The sequence below is a fragment of the Rhinoraja longicauda genome, chromosome 16 (assembly GCF_053455715.1).
Source record: "Rhinoraja longicauda isolate Sanriku21f chromosome 16, sRhiLon1.1, whole genome shotgun sequence".
NCBI lineage: Eukaryota > Metazoa > Chordata > Chondrichthyes > Rajiformes > Arhynchobatidae > Rhinoraja > Rhinoraja longicauda.
Window position 1 is genome coordinate 40,681,756 of NC_135968.1, and position 23,222 is coordinate 40,704,977.

A 23,222-nucleotide genomic window follows, 5' to 3' on the forward strand; every position below is an offset into this window, starting at 1 on the left:
AGACTCGGCTTGTACTCGCTGGAATTTAGAAGATTGAGGGGGGATCTTAGAGAAACTTACAAAATTCTCAAGGGGTTGGACAGGCTAGATGCAGGAAGATTGTTCCCGATGTTGGGGAAGTCCAGAACAAGGGGTCACAGTTTAAGGATAAGGGGGAAGTCTTTTAGGACCGAGATGAGAAAGTTTTTTTTCACAAAGAGAGTGGTGAATCTGTGGAATTCTCTGCCACAGAAGGTAGTTGAGGCCAGTTCATTGGCTATATTTAAGAGGGAGTTAGATGTGGCCCTTGTGGCTAAAGGGATCAGGGGGTATGGAGAGAAGGCAGATACGGGATACTGAGTTGGATGATCAGCCATGATCATATTGAATGGCGGTGCAGGCTCGAAGGGCCGAATGGCCTACTCCTGCACCTATTTTCTATGTTTCTATGTTAAAATGGTAGAGATTGAGGAGAAGCAAGAATATGCTGAATATTTAGAATCAGCAAGACAAGAATGTTAGTGAGAAGTACTGTACCTTTACATTAAAAGGAATGCACTCAATTGTTTTAGAAACTTGTGAGGAAAGCAGGTTAAGAAAAGAGGAACTCGAAAGGCTTGTTTAAACACCCGATGGTGTGACAGCAATTCATAGCTTGTAAAAGAATGCAGTTCCCAGTAACATTTAAATGTTTTATTGTTCCCTTTTGAATATATATTTACAAGAGTAGAATTCTACTAGTCTTTTGTCCTGCATTCCTGAATGTCAATTTGTAAACTGCCACAAGCATCGAAGCTTAATTTTTTAAGATATCCGCACTAAAATCAGATCAAGGGCTAAAGAAAGTGATTGTCATATAAAGTCACTTTTAATTTTGCTTAAATGCATCTAACGAGAAAAGATCTCACAATTATTGTGTCTGTTCACATTGTGCAAATAAGTCAAAATGCTCCACATGGTGAATTAGCTCGTCTAGAATCTCTGATGACTGAAGAAATGGGAAGCAAAATGAAACCAGCCTCAATAAGGCTCTTTGATTAATTTCTGTACACCTTCAGGCAATGTGAGCAAGCGAGGTAACACAGCTGTTTCTGCTCGGAATAAACATAACACGTAAGAGAATAAAACCATCAATAGTGCAATTGAAAAGACAAGGATTACTGGTCTTCATGATTACAGGCCTGTCGCATTGACCTCTGTCATCATGAAGACCTTTGAAAGACTTGTGCTGGCCCAGCTGAAAAATACCACTGGACTCTCTGCAATTTGCATACCTGGCCAATAGATCAGTTGATGACGCAGTCAACCTAGGCCTGCACTTCATCCTCCAGCACCTAGACCACCAGGGGATGTATGTAAGGATTTTGTTTGTGGACTTTAGCTCTGCTTTTAACACCATTGTGCCAGAGCTACTACATTCCAAACTCTCCCAGCTGACTGTGCCTGAACCCCTCTGTCAGTTGATGACCAACTTCCTGACAGACAGGAAGCAGCATGTGAGGCTGGGAAAGCACATCTTGGACCTGCTGACCCTCAGCACAGGGGCACCGCAAGGCTGCGTACTCTCCCCTCTCCTTTACTCTCTCTACACCAACGACTGTACCTCCACAGACTCCTCTGTCAAGCTTCTCAAGTTTGCGGATGACACAACTCTGATTGGACTGATCCAGGATGGGGAGGAAACTGCCTACAGACAGGAAGTGACACAGCTGGCATCCTGGTGCCATCATAACAACCTGGAGATCAATGCTCTTAAGACGGTGGAATTGATTGTAGACTTTAGGAGAGCTTGCCCTCCCCTCCTCCCACTCACCATCAACAACACCATAGTCACATCTGTGGAGTCATTTAATTTCCTTGGAACCATCATCTCCAGGGACCTTAAATGGGGGGGCCACCATCGACTCCACAGTCAAAAAGGCCCAACAGAGGATGTACTTCCTGCAGCAGCTGAGAAAACACAATCTGCCACAGGCAATGATGGTCCAGTTTTATACTGCCATCATAGATTCTATCCTTGCCAACTCCATCATGGTCTGGTTTGGCTCAGCCACCAAGCTCGACATCCGGGGGCTGCAGCGCATCGTTCGATCATCCGAGAAGGTTTTTGGCTGCAACCTTCCCCCCATTGACCAACTGTACACTGCAAGGGCCAGGAAGCGAGTGGGCAAGATCATCTCTAACCCCTCTCACCCTGGCCACAAACTCTTTGAAGCACTTCCCTCTGGAAGGCGACTCCGGACTTTCAAAGCAGCCACAGCCAGACATAAAAACAGCTTTTTTCCATGAGCAGTAGCTCTACTCAACAACCAAAAGTCTATAGCCTCCTTTTGCTCTGGTATTTTATTTAATTCTTCACATGTTTAAACTATAATGTTTTATTCTTAATGTTTTAATGTTTTATGTTCCATTCTTAATTGTTTACTGTATGTCGTGTTGTTACTTGCGAGCAAAGCACCTAGGCAAATTCCTTGTATGTAAATATACTTGGCCAATAAAATGTATTCAATTCAATTCAATTCAATTCAATTCAATTCAATTCAATTCAATTCAATTCAATTCAATTCAATTCAATTCAATTGATGTTAATGCAAATTGATAATCGTTTTTATTTAAGGGCCAATCCTGGCTACCAACAGTTTTCATTGTTGAATATTTTCAGTGGTGGTAATTGTGGTTTCATGTAGGAAAACCTTGCAATTTGGAAACAGAGGTTGGCAGTGTGAATCAATTCTGCTGCCAAACAGAAGATAGACACAAAATGCTGGAGTAACTCAGTGGGACATGCAGCACCTCTGGATAGGAATGGGTGACGTTTCAGGTCGAGACCCTTCTCAAGTCTGAAGAAGGGTCTCGACCCAAAACGTCACCCATTCCTTCTATTCAGAGATGGTGCCTGTTCCGCTGAGTTACTCCAGCATGTTGTGTCTATCTTCGGTTTAAACCAGCACCTGCAGTTCCTTCCTGCGCTGCTACCTAACAGGTTGTTTCATGTAGCCAGCCAGTGTGAGAAAGGCACTTTTGCCAGTTAAATCTGTGTTTGTGTACGTTCACGTTGGTATGTAGCTCTGATTTTTATAGCCAACAATTTTAAATTTCTAGAATAAGCAAACTATTTGTTTTAAAGTGAAGCCTAACATATTTCTTGTGAAAAATTGGAACCTCCTAGGAGTTTTTGTGGCCCGCTGGTTTACATGAGAACAGTCAATGCCAACACGGATAAGGTGACCATGCCTCACCTTTAAAGTACCTTCTGACATGCCAGATCTATGTAGATACTAGACTTTGACATCACTGCATTTATCAAAAATAAATTATTCTCATTGGCATGAAAGTGGTGTTATAAATGTACCCAAAATGTATTTGCAAATATTAACCCAGAAGCAGGTATCTTAAAAAGCACAGGTTCCTGTATTTCACCCGTGAAGACAAATTTGAGTATTCCTGCTATTTTTAGATAAACGGGAGAATATTCTTCACATGGGTGGTTTCAACCTGTTATTGTGCAAGCTAATTAAATCACCAGGCTTTGTTACTATAGCAGTAACATCAACACAACCTTTTAGGTAAGTGCTATTGGTCACAGTAGCTGCTCAGCTTAACATGATTCGGTTACCACAGACAACTAAAGCAGAAAGCAAAGTTAAGCTACTCATCATTTTTCTAATCCAAGATTTTCCGAGCTACAAAAATAGAAATGGATCTTGAAATATCCTGGAGTGTTTTATGCAATCTAGCTACCTTGTCTTCTATTTATCAGAGAAGGAGAACTTTCAGCCCATCAGGTTCATCCAATTAGTCCATTCCTATTGCTTTGTGTCTTATATTCCCACCGCGTTCTTCTCTCTCGCACACATATCCATTGGCTCTTTATGCCATCGATCTACGTTAAAGGGTCATTCACAATAAATATTTAATCAACCAGCACATCCTTGTACTTGATAGAAGATAAGCACCTGATCGAAAGCCTCTCGATCCCAGAGAAAGCAAACAAAGGCCATTGGCACTGCACCAAAGGTTAGAATGAAACCCGGTTCTCTGGAGCTATGAGCTTCTCTGGATCCCCTGCACCACTCTCCAGCTGAAAGAAAAAAATCCATAGTGAAGAAGCAATGATTGAAATTCTTCTTGCAGGATAAATGTACAGGTATGTAGGTTAATTGGCTGGGTAAATGTTAAAAAAAAATTGTCCCTAGTGGGTGTAGGATAGTGTTAATGTACGGGGATCGCTGGGCGGCACGGACTTGGTGGGCCGAAAAGGCCTGTTTCCGGCTGTATATATATGATATGATATGATATGTAGGTAACCTGAGAACCCACGAGGTAAAGTCTAAGCAGGATTAACAAGACAGTTGTCACATTTCATATAACCCATTAGTTCAACCTAAACCTGTTTTAACGTGCTTCCTGCTAAATAGATTTGAATCCTCTGCTGATTGTACCAGCTGCAGCTGAAATTCATCGCAGTGTGTATTTTGGCTTAATCTAGTGTAAATGTGTAACCAGAATAAGGTAGTAATTTTTTTTTTACAATGTTAACAATGAATAACAATTTTGCCAGGTTTGGCACACAATGGCAATTATTGTTCAGACATTTGCCAGTTTGGTTTAACTTTCATGCTTCGGGTGGTCACGGTGGCACAGCGGTAGAGTTGCTGCCTTGCAGCGAATGCAGCGCCGGAGACCCGGGTTCGATCCCGACTACGGGTGCTGTCTGTACGGAGTTTGTATGATCTCCCCGTGAACTGTGTGGGTTTTCTCCGAGATCTTGAGAGGATTTGAGTATAGGAGCAGGGAGGTTCTGCTGCAGTTGTACAGGGCCTTGGTGAGACCACACCTGGAGTATTGTGTACAGTTTTGGTCTCCTAATCTGAGGAAAGACATTCTAGCCTTAGAGGGAGTACAAAGAAGGTTCACCAGATTGATCCCTGGGATGGCAGAACTTTCATATGAAGAAAGACTGGATAGACTAGGCTTATACTCGCTGGAATTTAGAAGACTGAGGGGGGATCTTATAGAAACATATAAAATTCTTAAGGGGTTGGAGAGGCTAGATACGGGAAGATTGTTCCCGATGTTGGGGAAGTCCAGAACCAGGGGTCACAGCTTAAGGATAAGGGGGAAGTCTTTTAGGACCGAGATGAGAAAACATTTCTTCACACAGAGTGGTGAGTCTGTGGAATTCTCTGCCACAGAAGGTAGTTGAGGCCAGTTCATTGGCTATATTTAAGAGGGAGTTAGATGTGGCCCTTTTTGCTAAAGGGATCAGGGGGTATGGAGAGAAGGCAGGTACAGGTTACTGAGCTGGATGATCAGCCATGATCATATTGAATGGCGGTGCAGGCTCGAAGGGCCGAATGGCCTACTCCTACACCTATTTTCTATGTTTCTATGTTTCTATCTTCAGTTTCCTCCCACATTCCAAAGACGTACAGGTTTGTAGGTAAATTGGCTTGGTAAATGTAAAAATTGGCCCTAGTGTGCACAGGATAGTGTGACTGTGCGTGGATCGCTGGTCGGCGCGGACCCAGTGGGCCGAAGGGCCTGATTCCGCTCTGTATCTCTAAACTAAACTAAACTAAACTTAAGACTATTTCAATTTATTTATTTATTTTCCCTCATCTTGCCAACCAACAACAATAATGTAAGATTGGATTTATCTAACATACTTAATGGAATGAATTGTCATGGAGTTTTTAATGGGACAAAATATAACATTGATCTGCATATTAGAGCAGGTGAGCTTGTGACAGAGATGGGGTTTTAGCACCACCTTAGGGGTTTAGGGGGAAAATGCCAGAATTTTGAGGTGAGTCTGCAGAAACATAGAAACATAGAAAGTGGTGCAGAGTAGGCCATTCGGCCCTTCGAGCGAGCACCACTTAAAAGCAATATCTAACTCTCTCTTGAAAACATCCAGTGAATCGGCCTCCACTGCCTTCTGTGGCAGAGAATTCCACAGATTCACAACTCTCTTGCTGAAATAGTTTTTTCCTCATCTTAGTCCTAATTGGCCTATCCCCTATTCTTAAACTGTGACCGCTGGTTATGGACTTCCCCCAACATCGGGATCATTTTTCCTGCATCAGGCCTGTCCAATGCCTTAAGAATGTTATATGTTTCTTTAAGATCCCCTCTCATCCATCTAAATTCCAGTGAATATAAGCCCAGTCGATCCATTCTTTCATCGTATGTTAGTCCCGCCATCCCGGGAATTAAATTGGTGAACCTATGCTGCACTCCCTCAAATTAGGAGACCAAAACTGCACACAATACTCCAGGTGCGGTCTCACCAGGGCCCTGTACAAGCATGTGCACCAAGTGCAGAGTGAGACAGATTGAGAATACGCAGGAGATCAGATTTGGGTGAGCGCTGGCTGGAGGAGGTTAGAAATAAGATGATGTTGTCCGAAGAATGTTGTCTCGACCTGAAACGTCACCCACTCCTTCTCTCCAGAGATGTTGTCTGTCCCGCTGAGTTACTCCAGCATTTTGTATCTATCATCCTTGTTAAGTCATGGATGGGTTGGTGGAGGCCGATTCTCTGGATGCATTCAAAGGAGAGTTAGATAGAGCTCTTAGGGCTAGCAGAATCAAGGGATATGGGGAGAAGGTAGGAACGGGGTACTGATTGTGGATGATCAGCCATGATTACAATGAATGGCGGTGTTGGCTCGAAGGGCCGAATGGCCTACTCCTGCACCTATTGTCTATGTATCTATGTAGTTTGTAGAAACTTATATTTATTCACATTGGACGATCAGTGCAAAGTGATTTAGACGATAGACAATAGACAATAGGTGCAGGAGGAGGCCATTTGGCCCTTCGAGCCAGCACCGCCATTCAATGTGATCATGGCTGATCATTCTCAATCAGTACCCCGTTCCTGCCTTCTCCCCATACCCCCTGACTCCGCTGTCCTTAAGAGTATCCAGCTCTCTCTTGAATGCATTCAGAGAATTGGCCTCCACTGCCTTCTGAGGCAGAGAATTCCACAGATTCACAACTCTCTGAGGCAAGGAACAACACCTGATATTTCGCTTGGGCAGCTTACAACCCAGCAGTATTGAATTCTCTCACTTAAAGTAACCCTTGCTTTCCTTCTCTCTCCGTCCCTCCCCTATCCTAGTTCTCTGACTAGTTTCATTGTCCTCCTGATTAATTTTACTGACATTTGACTGATTGTGTGCCTCGTTGTCACCTTCCCCTCAGCTAACAATGAACCATTCTACATTGTCCCTTTGATCTGTGTTTTCACACCTTACCCATCCATATCTCTTTGTCTCCCTCTCCCCTGACTCTCAGTCTGACGAATGGTCTCAACCCGAAATGTCACCCTTTCCTTCTCTCCAGAGATGCGACCTGCCCCGCAAAGACAGGGGATTGTTTTTGATGACAACTTAGACAACACTTAGAACCATCTATCATAAAGGTTCAAAGGCCAGGTTTGGTCCATTATTCTCTTTAGAAAATGAGGTATAATTGGGTTAGTTGGAAGGTGCTTTGTCTGGGGGGAGGCTACAGGAGAGAGGTTGCTAGGAGAGGCAAAGTTGTATCAGTAAAGATCAATATTTTTTATTTACCTCTCGAATTTCCCTCAGAATCACGAATTCACAAAATCGTATTTTACTGTAAGGTCGCTATGGTTGGGAGTAAATATTGAATAATGACACAGGAAACGATTTTATATTGTAATTGCTGCATTTCTTTAATGAGATCCATTTAAACATTATGGTCATTACTGTGGAGACAGCTCCTGTAAGGAGACAAATAGGTCACTGCTATACATATACAGCCAAACAATTTATCAACAGCATATGAAAGAAAACCTGCCACATTAGATTGCATCAGGCGTGTGTTTTTTAGAGGTAAATTACAGCAATCCTTCTGATAATAATTAAAATTTGGAACCTGCACAAATGTTGATGATGTTTTGGTTTTTATGCTGGTTTATGCTGGATGGTCGTGTTAGGAAATTGCTCTGTGCACTTAAGCGGCCAATTCTTAACTAATGTTGAACGAAATATTAGTTCAGAGCTGGCTTTAATATTGAAACTGGTACCTTATTGTTTTCTCTCTTCACTGAGCGCGATCTCTCCGTTTTATTCTAACGAGGCTTGAGTATGCGGCACGGTGGCGCAGCGGTAGAGTTGCTGCCTTACAGTGAATGCAGCGCAGGTTCGATCCTGACTACGGGCGCCGTCTGTACGGAGTTTGTACGTTCTCCCCGTGACCTGCGTGGGTTTTCTCCGAGATCTTCGGTTTCCTCCCACACTCCAAAGACGTACAGGTGTGTAGGTTAATTGGCTGGGCAAATGTAAAAATTGTCCCTAGTGTGTGTGTAGGATAGTGTTAATGTGCGGGGATCGCTGGGCGGCGCGGACTCGGTGGGCCGAAGGGCCTGTTTCCACGCTGTATCTCTAAATCTAAAAAATCTAAATCTAATGCTGCCAATGGAGAACCACAACTGGCAACGTATTTAGGGACAATGTAACACACACGTGTGCATGGGCACATACAAATGTACGCACAGATGTAGCCGCACAGAGTTGTCATGAAAATGGAAGCAGTTGCCCTCGGAAATGTTCTCGTTTATCAAACAGGTCCCTTCCCCTCCTCCCAGCATGGAGACCATTCACCCAGATAGTATGAGAACATGTCAGAAAAGTGGAGAATAATGCACATTCAATGTTCGCATTGATCTTGCCATTTGTTGCTTGCATTATGATTTACCTCAGACTGGTTTAGTTTAATTTAGAGACACAGCGCAGAAACAGGCCCTTTCGGCCAACCGGGTCCGCGCCGACCAGCGATCCCCGCACATTAACGCTATCCTACACCCACTGGGGACAATTTTTACATTTACCAAGCCAATTAACCTACAAACCTGTACGTCTTTGGAGTGTGGGAAGAAACCGAAGATCTCAGAGAAAACCCATGCAGGTCACGGGGAGAACGTACAAACTCCGTACAGACGGCACCTGTAGTCAGGATCGAACCCGGGTCTCTGGCGCTGCATTCACTGTAAGGCAGCAACTCTACCGCTGCGCCACCGTGCCGCCATACGGTCATATGTTGCTACTGGATTTCAGCAGGAAATGTATATGAATTCCCATTAGCTTTAGAAATGCACCATCGTCTCGTTATGCCACTCGTTGTCCCCTCGTGATCATAAAGTCATAAGGAATAGGAGTAGAATTCGGCCATTCGGCCCATCAAGTCTACTCCGCCATTCAATCATGGCTGAACTATCTCTCCCTCCTAACCCCATTCTCCTGCCTTCTCCCCATAACCTCTAACACCCGTACTAATCAAGAATTTATCTATCTCAAAAATATCCACTGACTTGACCTCCACAGCCTTCTGTGGCAAAGAATTCCACAGATTCACCACCCTCTGACTAAAGAAATTTCTCCTCATCCCCTTCCTAAAAGAACGTCCTTCTGAGGCTCTGACCTCTCGTCCTCAAGTCTCTCACTAGTGGAAACATCCTCTCTCCATCCACCTTATCCAAGCCTTTCACTGTTCTGATAACCATTGTTTTGTTTATTGGTGTTCATGAAACTGCGGACATCCACCAAGATGAAAGTGAAGTTGCTGCCTTCACGGCAACGATTGGTTCCATTGGAACTCGTGTTACAGAAAGTGATGAGGCAGCAAATGCTGCAAATACACAGGCAGCATCGGAGAGAACCAAGGTTAATATTTCAGGCCAACAAACTGGGGAAAAAGCACACGAAAAGATGGCAGGAGATAAGATTCATTGACCGTTTGCAGCTGTGATAATAAGCCATCAACCTGAACTAGTAATCTCTTTGTTCCAACACAGATATTGCCTGACGTGACCGGTGAGTATTTCCAATATTTTTGGATACCTGACCTCTGCAGGAGCTTGCTCTTGCACAGGTATCAGTCAGGTTGCCAAAACTACGGATTGCCCTTTGTGCAAGGGATTAGCATGATGCAGGATGGAATCACTTCAGTTTAATATCAGCACATGCTTTTTCTGGTGAATTGAGGTCAAGCATACTGTGCATTGAGAATGAGTCAGTGATAACATTTCAATACAGTATTTATAAATGGGAGGGAGTTGTCGGAGATGGTCCAAGTGAATTTGAGTGCAGGATGGAAATTGGTGGTGAAGCTCATGAAGCCCATGAATATTTATAAAGGGGAGGGTCTGAGGAAGGGTCTCGACCCAAAACAGGAGTAGGTGATGTTTCGGGTCTTCGCACTGAAGAAGGGTCTCGACCTGAAACGCCACCTATTCCTTTTCTCCAGAGATGCTGTCTGACCTGCTGAGTTACTCTGTCTATCTTCGAGTCAGTGACGAGTCTTGATCTGGGTACAAGAGAGTTCCTCAACTGTACGCTGACAATCCCTGTGTAAAATGACCTAATTCCATTTGAAATGGATTCACACAGAGCAGATGCACACTCTGAACTTCAAAAATCCAAGCTCTTTCCAGGTTTTATAACAGCTGATACCAGTTAAATTAGCAACCATCAGGCTCTTGAGCTGTGCACAACGCCAACCTCAACAATTAACTTTTACGTCTTTTGTTGCGCGGCCGACTTTGTTATGTTCTTGCATTAGCATTATAGTTATTACATTTTCCGGCCTGGCAAGTGAGAATTTTACTGTTCTGTTGTTGATACATATGACAATTAAAAACTGTTGTATTAACCGGGAGACTTAGTGAAATTGCACAAAATTGTCAAGGCAGGCTTAAAATTCTGAAATAGTCTGTTTAAAAATATCACTGACAAGTTTTGGATAGATTAATTAGCAATTGCAGCAATCAATCCAAAACCAATCAAATGTGCCTACCATCAACGAGCTATATTAAGGTTGTGATAAGCAATCTTATCTTAAACACTCTCATTTGGTCAGCTGTAGGGTGCAATTTTTTTAAAATATACCTTGAATGTGAGTTAATACTGTCTTCAACAATCACTGTAATTCAGCTGAGTGCACATATTTGTACCTGTAATCTTGGTGTCATTCCTTTGAAGTAAAAACTGCTGCATAGCTCATCCAGTCCAAGTCTCATCAGTTCTGGAGAATTCAACAATGTAGATGCAAGTGGAAAAAGGAGGCATTTTCCATTCATTTGTTATTTTGTTAAAGTTATTTTTTTCTTTTGTTCTAAACAACTTTCAGTACATCCTTAAAGATGTATAGTTCCATTTCTGTCTAGTTATCAAGTCAAGTCAAATTTATTTGTCACATACACATACACGATGTGCAGTGAAATGAAAGTGGCAATGCCTGCGGGTTGTGCACTTTCAAGTTTGCGTATTGGCACAGAAGTAAATAAATAAAAGCCTTGAAAGGAAATCTCCATTATGTAATCACACAGAGCGAAGTATACTTTCTGGACAGTGTGTTTATTTTTCTTTAACCTTTTGTGTCTTACAGCCAGAAAACCTACAGAAGAATTGGCTTCGAGAATTTTATCAGGTAGGAATGTTTGTAAGAGAATTGGAGACTTCCTCCCATGTAAAATGTTATAGAATTCACTGAAAACGAAAACCATTCAATTTTAGCCGCAACTGAGAAACGTTATATTGATTATTGGTGATGAGTCAGGTTACTTTTTGCAAAATATTTGTATGACAATAGACAATAGACAATAGACAATAGGTGCAGGAGTAGGCCATTCAGCCCTTCGAGCCAGCACCGCCATTCAATGCGATCATGGCTGATCACTATCAATCAGTACCCCGTTCCTGCCTTCTCCCCATACCCCCTCACTCCGCTATCCTTAAGAGCTCTATCCAGCTCTCTCTTGAAAGCATCCAACGAACTGGCCTCCACTGCCTTCTGAGGCAGAGAATTCCACACCTTCACCACCCTCTGACTGAAAAAGTTCTTCCTCATCTCCGTTCTAAATGGCCTACCCCTTATTCTCAAACTGTGGCCCCTTGTTCTGGACTCCCCCAACATTGGGAACATGTTATCTGCCTCTAATGTGTCCAATCCCCTAATTATCTTATATGTTTCATGTTTTGCGCGGAAATGAAAACGTGCTTTAATTGAGAGTCCAATATGTTGCTCAATATATTGTCTCGTTGACTGGGGATGATATTTTCTTTTGATGATTTCTGCTGTTAAGAGTTGATGTTCTAGACTGACTTGCATTGTTTAAATGGAATAGGCTTCCAAACGGGAGAGTCTGGTCATCCTGGCTGGAAATGTTGCTCTGAAATTGACCCCTTTTTAATTAAGCCTCTTTCATTCTTTCTGCACAGACTTAACAAAATCTGCTTTTAGTGTCCCACTGCATTGTTGGTGTACTTAATAGAATTTGCCAGTGAGGACTGACATGCTGAAAATGACCCTTCTATTGTTCTGAAGCATTTATCGGGATTGTTTGTTAAAAGCTTATTTCAGAGTGTCTTAACCTGTTAACTGATCATGTGTGACATATAGTTTGTAAATACAGATTTTCATGCAGCCTTGTAGTTGATAATGTGTGAAAGATGTTCTTTGATAAGCTCTGTTGTTGGTCAATAATAAATTGGTAACTCCAATAGATTTTAGATTTGGAGATACAGCGCAGAAACAGGCCCTTCGGCCCACCGGGTCTGCGCCGCCCAGCGATCCCCGCACACTAACAATATCCTACACCCACTAGGGATAATTTTTACATTTGCCCAGCCAATTAACCTAAATACCTGTACGTCTTTGGAGTGTGGGAGGAAACCGAAGATCTTGGAGAAAACCCACACAGGTCACGGGGAGAACGTCCAAACTCCGTACAGACGGCGCCCGTAGTCAGGATCGAACCCTAGTCTCCGACGCTGCATTCGCTGTAAGGCAGCAACTCTACCGCTGCGCCACCGTGCCGCCCACAATACATTGTTTCTAAGGGGAATGTCCAAAAGTAGACCTTGCACAACACACATGAAACTAATAACAGTTAATTTGCAATCCTGCCTTAAAATGAGCAGTCAATTAAAATTTGCAAACTTTGAGTTTTATGTATGCATTCACTGCTTGGTTCATTTGGACATGGGGATCGATTGATTGATTTTTACTCTTTTTGTTCGTCCGTCATATTTTCCATTTTAAAGATTAAGTGCCAGAAGTGGATTGTAGCTCAGTGGCTGATCACCCACTTCTTCCACTGACTCTGATGTATTTCAGTCAAGAACTCTAATGTAATGTGAACTAACATTACATTGTTTGAGTTTAACATATTGGCGTGTACAGAAGCCATGCGGTTGTTATCAGAGGCTGCAGAATTTGAATTAAATGCAATCTATTTGACACTTTGGGCAGCAGCAGCAGAGTTGCTGCCTGACAGCGAATGCCGTGCCAAAGACCCGGGTTCGATCCCGACTACGGGTGCCGTCTGTACGGAGTTTATACTTTCCCCCCGTGACCTGCGTGGGTTTTCTCCGAGATCTTCGGTTTCCTCCCACACTCCAAAGACGTACAGGTACGTAGGTTAATTGGCTTGGTAAATGTAAAAGTTGGCCCTAGTGTGTATAGGGTAGTGTTAATGTGCGGGGATCGCTGGTCGGCGCGGACCCGGTGGGCTGAAAAGGCCTGTTTCCGCGCTATATCTCTAAACTAAACGAAACTTTTAAAAAACTAATCTAAATTGCTGGGCACATGATCTTTACAGCAGACTAACCTGACACGTCGTTCACCCTTCATGTGCAGATGGAGGAGATTTCAAGTCACACTTCCCTCACCAAAAAAAAAATATAGTAAACATGACAAAGTTACTGATGAAGTGGAATAATGCTGTACAGAGTAGTGCCACAAGAGTCAAGGCTTCATCAGAAAACACCTGAAAAGTTGTATGGATATAAATTATTTTGGGAATTATGCTCGGTTTTCTTGGCAGCAATATCAATAGCAGTTGAAGTTTAAATCGTGAATGTAGTCTGCCTAATCCATATTTGGCTGTAAAGTTAGTACCTTCATAATTCTGCATGATGAATCTTGTCTCCTCCATTGAATGACATACCCAGCAGCATAAAAATACTTTTTTATTACGCCACACTGCTGATGTAATGACTGCCATATTTGGTTTTCATCTGCTTCAATGACACAACAATTTCAAGGCATACAGCTCGGGAGCAGGCCCTTCGGCCCACCGAGTCCGCAACGACCAGCGATCCCCGCGCATTAACACTACGCACTAGGAACAATTTTACATTCATAACAAGCCAATTATCCTACAAACCTGTACGTCTTTGGAGTGTGGGAGGAAATCAAAGATCTCGGAGAAAACCCACGCAGGTCACGGGGAGAACGTACAAACTCCGTACAGACAGCACCTGCAGTCAGGATCGAACCCTGGTTTCTGGCGCTGTAAGGCAGTAGCTCTAACGCTACACCCCACTTTTCAAAAAAGTTAGGTGCAAATGTATGTTTTGGTTTACAAGTTAAAGAAGGTAAAAGAATCATTTGGATCAGGGTTCCCTTTGCCTTGGACGCCAAGTGCTGGAGTAACGCGAGTCTGAAGAAGTGTCCCAACCCAAAACGTCACCTATTCATGTTCCCCAGATATGCTGTCTGACCCGCAAAGTTACTTCAGTATTTTGTGTCTTTTCTTGTAAACAAGCATCTGCAGTTCCTTATTTCTGCATCTTCCCTTTGTCTTTCTTTGAGTGAAATTTGCAGCCCCTCTGTTGTTAAGCTGGATAGGGTGCAGAAAAGATTTACGAGGATGTTGCCAGGACTCGAAGGCCTGAGCTATAGAGAGAGGCTGAACAGGCTAGGATTTTAATCCTTGGAGCGCATGAGGATGAGGGGTGATCTCAGAAAGGTGTATGAGATCATGAGAGGAATAGAGAGGGTACATAGAAACATAGAAAATAGGTGCAGGAGTAGGCCATTCGGCCCTTTGAGCCTGCACCGCCATTCAATATGATCATGGCTGATCATCCAGCTCAGTAACCTGAACCTGCCTTCTCTCCATACCCCCTGATCCCTTTAGCTACAAGGGCCACACCTAACTCCCTCTTAAATATAGCCAATGAACTGGCCTCAACTACCTTCTGTGGCAGAGAATTCCACAAACTCACCACTCTCTGTGTGAAGAAATGTTTTCTCATCTCGGTCCTAAAAGACTTCCCCCTTATCCTTAAGCTGTGACCCCTGGTTCTGGACTTCCCCAACATAGGGAACAATCTTCCTGCATCTAGCCTCTCCAACCCCTTAAGAATTTTATATGTTTCTATAAGATCCCCCCTCAGTCTTTTAAATTCCAGCGAGTTTAAGCCTAGTCTATCCAGTCTTTCTTCATATGAAAGTCCTGCCATCCCAGGACGTACCCAGCAGTCTTGTACCCAGTGTTGGGGAATCAAGAACCAGCGGACATAATTTAAGCTGAGGGGGGAAAGATTTAATGGGAACTTGAGGAGAAACTTTTGTACACAAAGGGTGGTAGGTGTACGGAACGAGGTGCCCGAGGAGATGGTTGAGGCAGGTACCATTACAATGTGTTAAAAAACATTTGGACAGGTACATGGACAGGACAGGTTTAAAAGGATATGGGTCAAACACAGGTAAGTGGGACTAATGTAGATGGAGCATGTTGTTCGGCGTGGGCAAGTTGGACTAAATGTCCACCATATTCAGCACTCAATTCTACAAATAATATTTACAATTTCTGCATTTTGCATTTCCAAATTGCCTTGAGTGTTGAAGGGTGACTGATTACTGGGCACTAGTTCTCATTTAAGGTTGAGAAGCAGAATTATGTGCCGGGAGATTAGACGACTTCGGTTCTTGGGCACTGAAACATGATGGCATTTAGCACTTGTTGCAGGGGAAAGTTGATGAGAAAAAATATGAGGTGCTGTAATGTGAATAGTGCCTGGTCCCTTAAAATAACTAGGTTTAGCACATACAAGCTTTCAAACAGCAGCCCATCACAGAACAACTTTCAATTAGCGGAGAAGTGAGCGGACATGAACAAATATGCACCATAGGAATTCAATATTTCCTCAGCTCATATCTAAATAGACAATCATGGAGTATTTCTTTTCCTTGAGCAATTAATCTTGGCTGAACATTAGTGCTTTTCTGCCTTGTTGGCTGTGTTTCAAATACATGGGATCTAAAATTGAATCCCATGTCCCTGTTTAGGGAGATGCGAGCAATTGCATGACAGTATTTTAAAACAGACTTTGGAGTTCTTCCAGCATTTCCCGTGTAGGCTACAGCATAAGAAGAGAGGCTGGTTTGCTTGTGGTTACTTTTATTGCTGTGTATGGGAATAGCTGATGCTTTGCTGTCAGTCAGCCAGCCACCATCACTGCTCAAATCCTGAACTAGTTTTAGCATTACACAGAGATGTAATAAGGAGTTATGGTGGTAACTTGAAGTCAAAGATAAGAGTGGGGCCAATGACACTTGTTCTTATTTATGGACCAACATTAGACTGACTTGAGCACAAGGTTAATGGACAATTTAATGGTGAAAATTTGAAAGCTTAACCCGGAAACACAAGAAACTGTAGATGCTGGAATCTTGAGCAAAAAAACAAAGTACCGCTAGAACTCAGTGGGCCAGGGAACATCTGTGAAGGGAATGGCCAGGCACAGTTTTGGGTCGGTACCCTTCTTCACACTGGAGCTTCTCTGATCTCAAGAAGGATCCTGATCTTTTGTCCATTTCCTCCATAGATGCCCCTGACCTGCTGAGTTCCTCCAGTTTTAAATAAAACCCTACTTCATGAGCGGGACACCACTGATCACAACAACACAAGAAAACGGAAGCAGGAGGGGACCACCAGGCCCCCCAAGTCTGCTCCATCATTCAGTATGCTCACGGCCGATCTATTCTGGCCTCTTCTCTGGCGCCAGCAATGGCTGCCTCGCCAACAGTCTGTCTCGTCACATCCTCCTTTGTTGTTTTTTTAGTATGTGTTGAAGGTATGTTTTAGTTTTCTTTAGCTTGTTTTATGGGGGTGGGGGGAGGGGGGGGAAAGTTTGTTTAATCTCTCACCTCGACAGAGATGTGTTTTTTGGGGGAGTTTTTCCGTATTGTATCTCCGTCCACACTGCGGCCTAACATCGAGGAGCTGGCAGCCTTTGCTGGAGACCGACTTCGGGAGCACCAACCTCGGGAGCCTGCGGACATAAACATCGTGGAGCTCACGGTCCCTGTTTAGAGACCGACTTCGGGAGCCCCAACCGCGGGAGCCTGCGGACATAAACATCGTGGAGCTCATGGTCCCTGGTTAGAGACCGACTTCGGGAGTTCGAAGCCATGGGGGAATAAAGAGGAAGACGATTAGAGTTTATTAACTTCCATCACAGTGAGGAACGTGGGGAATCCGCTGTGGTGGATGTTTATTTCAACTTTTATGTAGTTGTGTGTCTTGTTGCTTTGTTTAGTATGGCTGTATGGTAATTCGATTTTCACTGTACCTTAATTGGTACACGTGACAATAAACTGATTTTTGTATAATCCTCAATTCCTTGATCTTTCAAGTATTTACCTATCTCCCTTTCTCTCTGTCCAATGACCGAGCCTTCGCTGCCTTCTGAGAGAAGAAATTTCTGTGATCCTCAGTTTGAAATGTCTGGCCCTATACTTTGTAGCTGTGTCTGCCTCCTGGTTTGTGACTCTCCCACTGATGGGGAAAAAATAGAAATCTGCGCTCCTACAAGAAGTAGAAAATAATTCCTCCACAGTTGTTCGAATTGTTCTGAAGTGAAAAACAACCTTTTTAGACCTGTGCGCGTCTTGAGTACCTGGATCAACATCTTCAGCATTGTCAGTGAACATCTTAATGTACTGACTATTAATTACTGTCAAACTATCTTCCTGATGAGGAACAAGTCTCATTTCTTATTGGGTACTTTGAAGATGTAACATTTAAGGTTAAAAGTTATTACTTTTTCTGAATAATTTTAGTTTCCTTCCTGTAACTTAGTACTGTAACAATCTGAGTTGCTGGCACTAATTATTCACATTCCAGATAGACAATAGACAATAGGTGCAGGAGGAGGCCATTCGGCCCTTCGGCCCTTCGAGCCTGCACCGCCATTCAATGTGATCATGGCTGATCATTCTCATGCCTTGCTTTGCTCAATACAATATCATTAGCTCACGTTTTACTAATGTAACGACACAGAATGTATTCTGCCTTTTTCAAGTAAACCATTCTATGATAAGCAAACACATTTTTAAGAATTCAGAAGAAACTACAGATGCTGGAATCTTGAGCAAAACACAATGCTGGAGGAACTCAGCGGGTCAAGCAGCATCTGTGAAGGGTAGACACTCAAAGCTGGAGTAACTCGGCGGGTCAGACAGCATCTCTGGAGATAAGGAATAGGTGACATTTCAGGTTGAGACCCTTCTTCAGACTGAGAGTCAGAGGAAAGGGAAACGAGAGATATAGATGGTGGTATAGAGAGAGATAGAACAAACTAGACCAAGTGGACCCATTGGGCTCAAAACTCTCCTGCATGGGTGCAGCCCCCTCCCACCTTCTTCCCCCCCCCCCCCCCAACCCTCCCCCCTTCCCCCTCCCCCCTCATGTACCGTTTTTTCTGTAGTTCAGGAACAAACAAATGAGAGTTTTAGTATATAGATGAATGGAAAAAAAAGTAACAATGATAAAGGAAACAGGCCAATGTTAGCTGTGGGCTAAGTGAAAATGAATTACAGAAAATGAGACTCAACAAGACTTCTTTGAAACTAGTACAAAGACTTGGGTGGGGGAGGGACAGAGTGACAAGGGATGCAAGGCTTACTTGGAGTTAGAGAAATCAAGATTAATACCACTGGGCTGTAAGCTGCCCAAGGGAAATATGAGGTGCTGTTCCTCCAATTTGCGTTTGGCCTCACTCGACGAAGAGAATGGACGCGTGGCATTTTGGGTCGAGACCTTTCTTCAGAAGTATCAGCAAAATCTTATGTAAGCATTGTGAATGTTTTAAAGGGGGAATTCAAACCAATTTGAAACTTATTTGAAACAAGGATTTGGAAAATAGGAGACTGGGTGAAATGTGCACAATATTAATGTGATATTGCCTCAGTCTGTGATAACTTCATCTCTAAATGGGTTTGGGGTGATTAGAGTAAAAATGTGTGCTTGGTGGTCAATGTGCCCGATGGGCCAAATTGCTAGTTTCTGCTGTATCTCACCATGACTGAGGGTTAATAAGGAAGATGGCAGCTACATCCTGAGGGGCGATCACATTACCACATTGCTTGTGATTTTGGCCATGCCTTCTCCTCCCAGTGGCGTGGCATGGTGGCACAGCGGTAGAATTGCTGCCTTGCAGCGCCAGAGACCCGGGTTTGATCCTGACTACCGGTGCCTTCTGTACGGAGTTTGTATGTTCACCCCGTGACTTGCGCGGGTTTTCTCCAGGTGCTCCGGTTTCCTACCACACTCCAAAGATGCACGGGTTTGTAGGTTAATAGGTTTTGGTAAATTGTAGGATGGTGCTAGTGTACGGGGTGATCGCTGGTCGGCAAAGTGCGCTGAAAGGCCTGTGTCTCTAAAATCTAAACTCAGTGAAGGGAAACCAAGTCAGTTTGAGAGGATTCATAACATTACCAAAAATGCCTGACTAGTCATGTAATTTATTTTCCAATTTCAATGCTGTTATTACATGGGTCCTATCATTCCATCCACCATTCAACTTCCTCCCACTTTGTATTAATCTAACTTCACCAAGTTTACCCTGTCTGTGCTTAACTAAGTTTCCCATTTTAATGCATTCCTACTGTTCTTCTCACCTGCTCTCAGTATCAGTATGTTCAACTTTCTAACCGCTCTCTGGATGTAGGGGTTTCTTCCAAATTTCCTTTAGTAGTTCATGGTTGAGTGTCTATTATTGATGGCCTCCAGATCTGCTCTTTCCCATATAAAGGAAATTATAAACCCAAGTGCTTAAAGTAAATGTGATGGGACACAGTATTACTTGGTAATGATGATTGTACCATTGCTCTTCCAGGTAGTTTGCTGGAGTGTCCAGGAATTGTATCTATAATTCTGGAATTCCAGGGTAATTCTGAGGAGTTGCTCACACTGCCAAGTGAACTTACTCCTTGATTCATTTCATGCAAAGAATCTTTCCGTTTGCAACATCCTCAGTGTCAGATGACTTTGATGCTGTTATTTCTGAATCTTTGCATTCCAAAACCAAAATTCCACAGCAATGAAACGTCTTGTGATAAAGCAGGAGATGCTGGTCACACAACCTCCGATCTGGTGTGAAGAAGGGTCTCGACCCGAAACGTCACCCATTCCTTCTCTCCAGAGATGCTGCCTTGTCCCGCTGAGTTGCCCCAGCATTCTTTGTCTATCTTCTGATATTGGACCTTGTATTTAAAAGACGCAGTATTTGATTAACCTGAGTTGCATAATTTAGAGGATCACTTGCTGATATCTGAGTGCTCACCAACCTCCTGAGCCCATCCTAACCTTTTCTTTAATGGTATTCATTGATTCTCATCAAAGTAGACAGGACACAGAAAGTGGAATATTGCATTGGAATACAGGAAATTCTCGTGGAATGGGCTGCAGTGAGAAGGACAAGATTATCATCGCTGTATGTTTCTGCGAATGACAGGTCTACACGGTGTCATTAAAACAACCGTTCATATGGGCTATGATTTTCCCCTCAGTATTTTAGTTCTATATTTCATTACCCGGGTTCGATCCTGACTCCGGGTGCTGTCTGTACGGAATTTGTACGTTCTCCCCATGACCACGTGGGTTTTCTCTGAGATCGTCAGTTTCCTCCCACACTCCCAAGACTTGCAGGTTTGTAGGTTAATTGGCTTGGTATAAGTGTGAATTGTCCCTGGTGTGTGTAGGGTAATGTTAGTGTGTGGAGATCGCTGGTCGGTGTGGACTCGGTGGGCCGAAGGGCCTGTTTCCGTGCCGAATATCTAAACTAAACTAAAATAAACAAAACTACTTGCTCTTGTGTCTCTTGGGAAAATGAAGTTGATAAGGAAAGATAGTTGGGCATTGATATTGTGTTTATTTATCTGTTAAATATAAATGCATTTCTTTATTTAGTGTTTTTGACACTACTCGCCCATTAGTCTCTCTCAGTTGTGTGATGAGGATTTAAGAATTTAATAGAGATGATTCCCATATAAAGTCTCTCAGAACTGTTGGCAATGCATAGCAGTCATTTCAGATAATATTTATTGCCTCTGTTTTTCCTAAAGCATGGGTAATTTACTGATTTAGTGCGCAATGAAGACGACAATCTAATGCACAAAATGGATTCTAATCGCAATCAATCTTGCTATCGTTGCAACCAACATCTGATATGACATTAATGTTTAGGACATTTAGCATTGAAATGCAAGCCAGCTAGACCTTCAGATTAGTTGGGCAATCAACATTCTCCATAGCCTTTTTCTAAACACAATTTGATGCTTTGTTTCTGGCTCAATCACTTTCCTTTTGTGAAGTGGTTACTATCCCAACTTTCATAGCACCAATGAGAATAGAGTCTGGCCTGACCTCCAACTTTGCACCAGTTAATTTGAATGGGTGTCAGGGGTTATGGGGAGAAGGCAGGAGGGAAAGATAGATCAGCCATGATTGAGTGGCGGCGTAGACTTGATGGGCTGAATGGCCTAATCCTGCTCCTATCACTTATGAATGCACACTATCATTTTAGTAAGGGGTGGTATTCACTCAACATGCTGTGAATATGATGCCCCAGGTCAGTGATGGCAAAGTGTGCTCGTGCGAGTAGGTCCAGGAATTTCGGCATTTCCCAAACAACCCTCGCCAACTTTTACAGATGCGCCGTAGAAAGCCGTTTATCAGGATGCATCACAGCTTGGTTTGGGAACAGCTCCATCCAAGACCGCAAGAAATTGCAGAGAATTGTGGACGCAGCCCAGACCATCACACAAACCAACCTCCCTTCCATTGATTCCATTTATATATCACGCTGCCTCAGCAAGGCCAGCAGCAATATCAAAGATGAGTCGCACCCTGGCCACTCCCTCTTCTCCCATCTGCCAAAAGGTGCAGAAGTGTGAAAATGCACACCTCCAGATTCAGGGACAGTTTCTTCCCAGCTGTAATCGGGCAACTGAACCCATCCCTCTGCAACCAGAGAGCAGTGCTGAACTACTATCGGACTATCTTTGATCCGGCTTTATCTTGCACTAAAGGTTATTCCCTTCTGCATCCGAACTGACAAAACAGCTGATCATTCTGGAGCTGACAGTGCCCTGGGAAGAGCGTATGGAAATGAGAGGAAACGCGCAAAGTACCTGGAGCTGGTGGAGATGTGCTGGGACGGAGGCGGGACGATATGCTATGAAGCCATAGAGGTGGGGTGCAGAGGCTTTGCAGGACGGTCACTCTGCAAAGTCCTCAACCAGTTGGGCATTACGGGGCTGGCAAAGAAGAGGGCCATTCAATCCGCAAGTGAAACCGCAGAGAAAGCCACTAGATGGCTTTGGATTAAGAGGGCTGATCCGTGGGCAGTTGCTGCTGGGACACAAGTCGGGGCCTGATCAACCCCGGCTGGGTCGCCTGGGCGAGGGTGTGTGATGCTGTGAGACTCGAAGCACCCCATGACCCCAGGTCACATCACTGAGGATGCGTCCCATGTGCATCCAGAAGACGTATCTTGCACACTGTACACTGTGAATGGCTCGATTGCAATCATGTATTGTCTTTCTGCTGACTGGTTAGCAAGCAACAAAAGCTTTTCACTGTATCTCAGTACACGTGACAATAAATAAACTAAACTAGACCAAGCTTGCTCCTGTTGGCCAGAAACATTGACAGTCTCATTCTCTGCAGCCGCTGCCTTCTCCTCTGAGCACTTCTAATATTTCTTGTTTATCGTTTCAGATTTCCAGCACGACCCCTTGTATATTTATGTGAGCTGTTTTTACACAGTCTAAGATCTGTTAGTCATGTTCTAAATCCTAGATAGACAAAATGCTGGAGGAACTCAGCGGGACAGGCAGCATCTCTGGATAGAAGGAATGGGTGATGTTTTGGGTCAGGACCCTTCTTCAGTGTGAGACCAGTCTGAAGAAGGGTCTCGACCTGAAACATCACCCATTCCTTCTCTCCAGAGATGCTGCCTGTCCCGCTGAGTTACTCCAGCATTTTATGTCTATCTTCGGTTTAAACCAGCACCTGCAGTTCCTTCCTACACACATGTTCTAAATCCTGTTCAGCTGCAAGTCCCTGTGCTTACTGACCAATGACTGGAAGCACCTCAGTTTTTATAATTCTTGCCCTTGGGTAAGATTCC

At 43.6% G+C, this 23,222-nt stretch overlaps 1 protein-coding gene across 2 annotated transcripts in view; it reads left to right on the forward strand.

Moving 5' to 3' along the window:
• inpp5a (inositol polyphosphate-5-phosphatase A) overlaps window positions 1-23,222 on the forward strand; it is a 544,352-nt gene that overhangs the window by 170,596 nt on the left and 350,534 nt on the right. For both annotated transcript variants that reach the window (XM_078413693.1, XM_078413692.1), the window contains exon 2: window positions 11,401-11,442. In XM_078413693.1, the coding sequence (XP_078269819.1) occupies window positions 11,401-11,442 (42 nt within the window). The remainder of the gene's footprint in view (window positions 1-11,400; window positions 11,443-23,222) is intronic.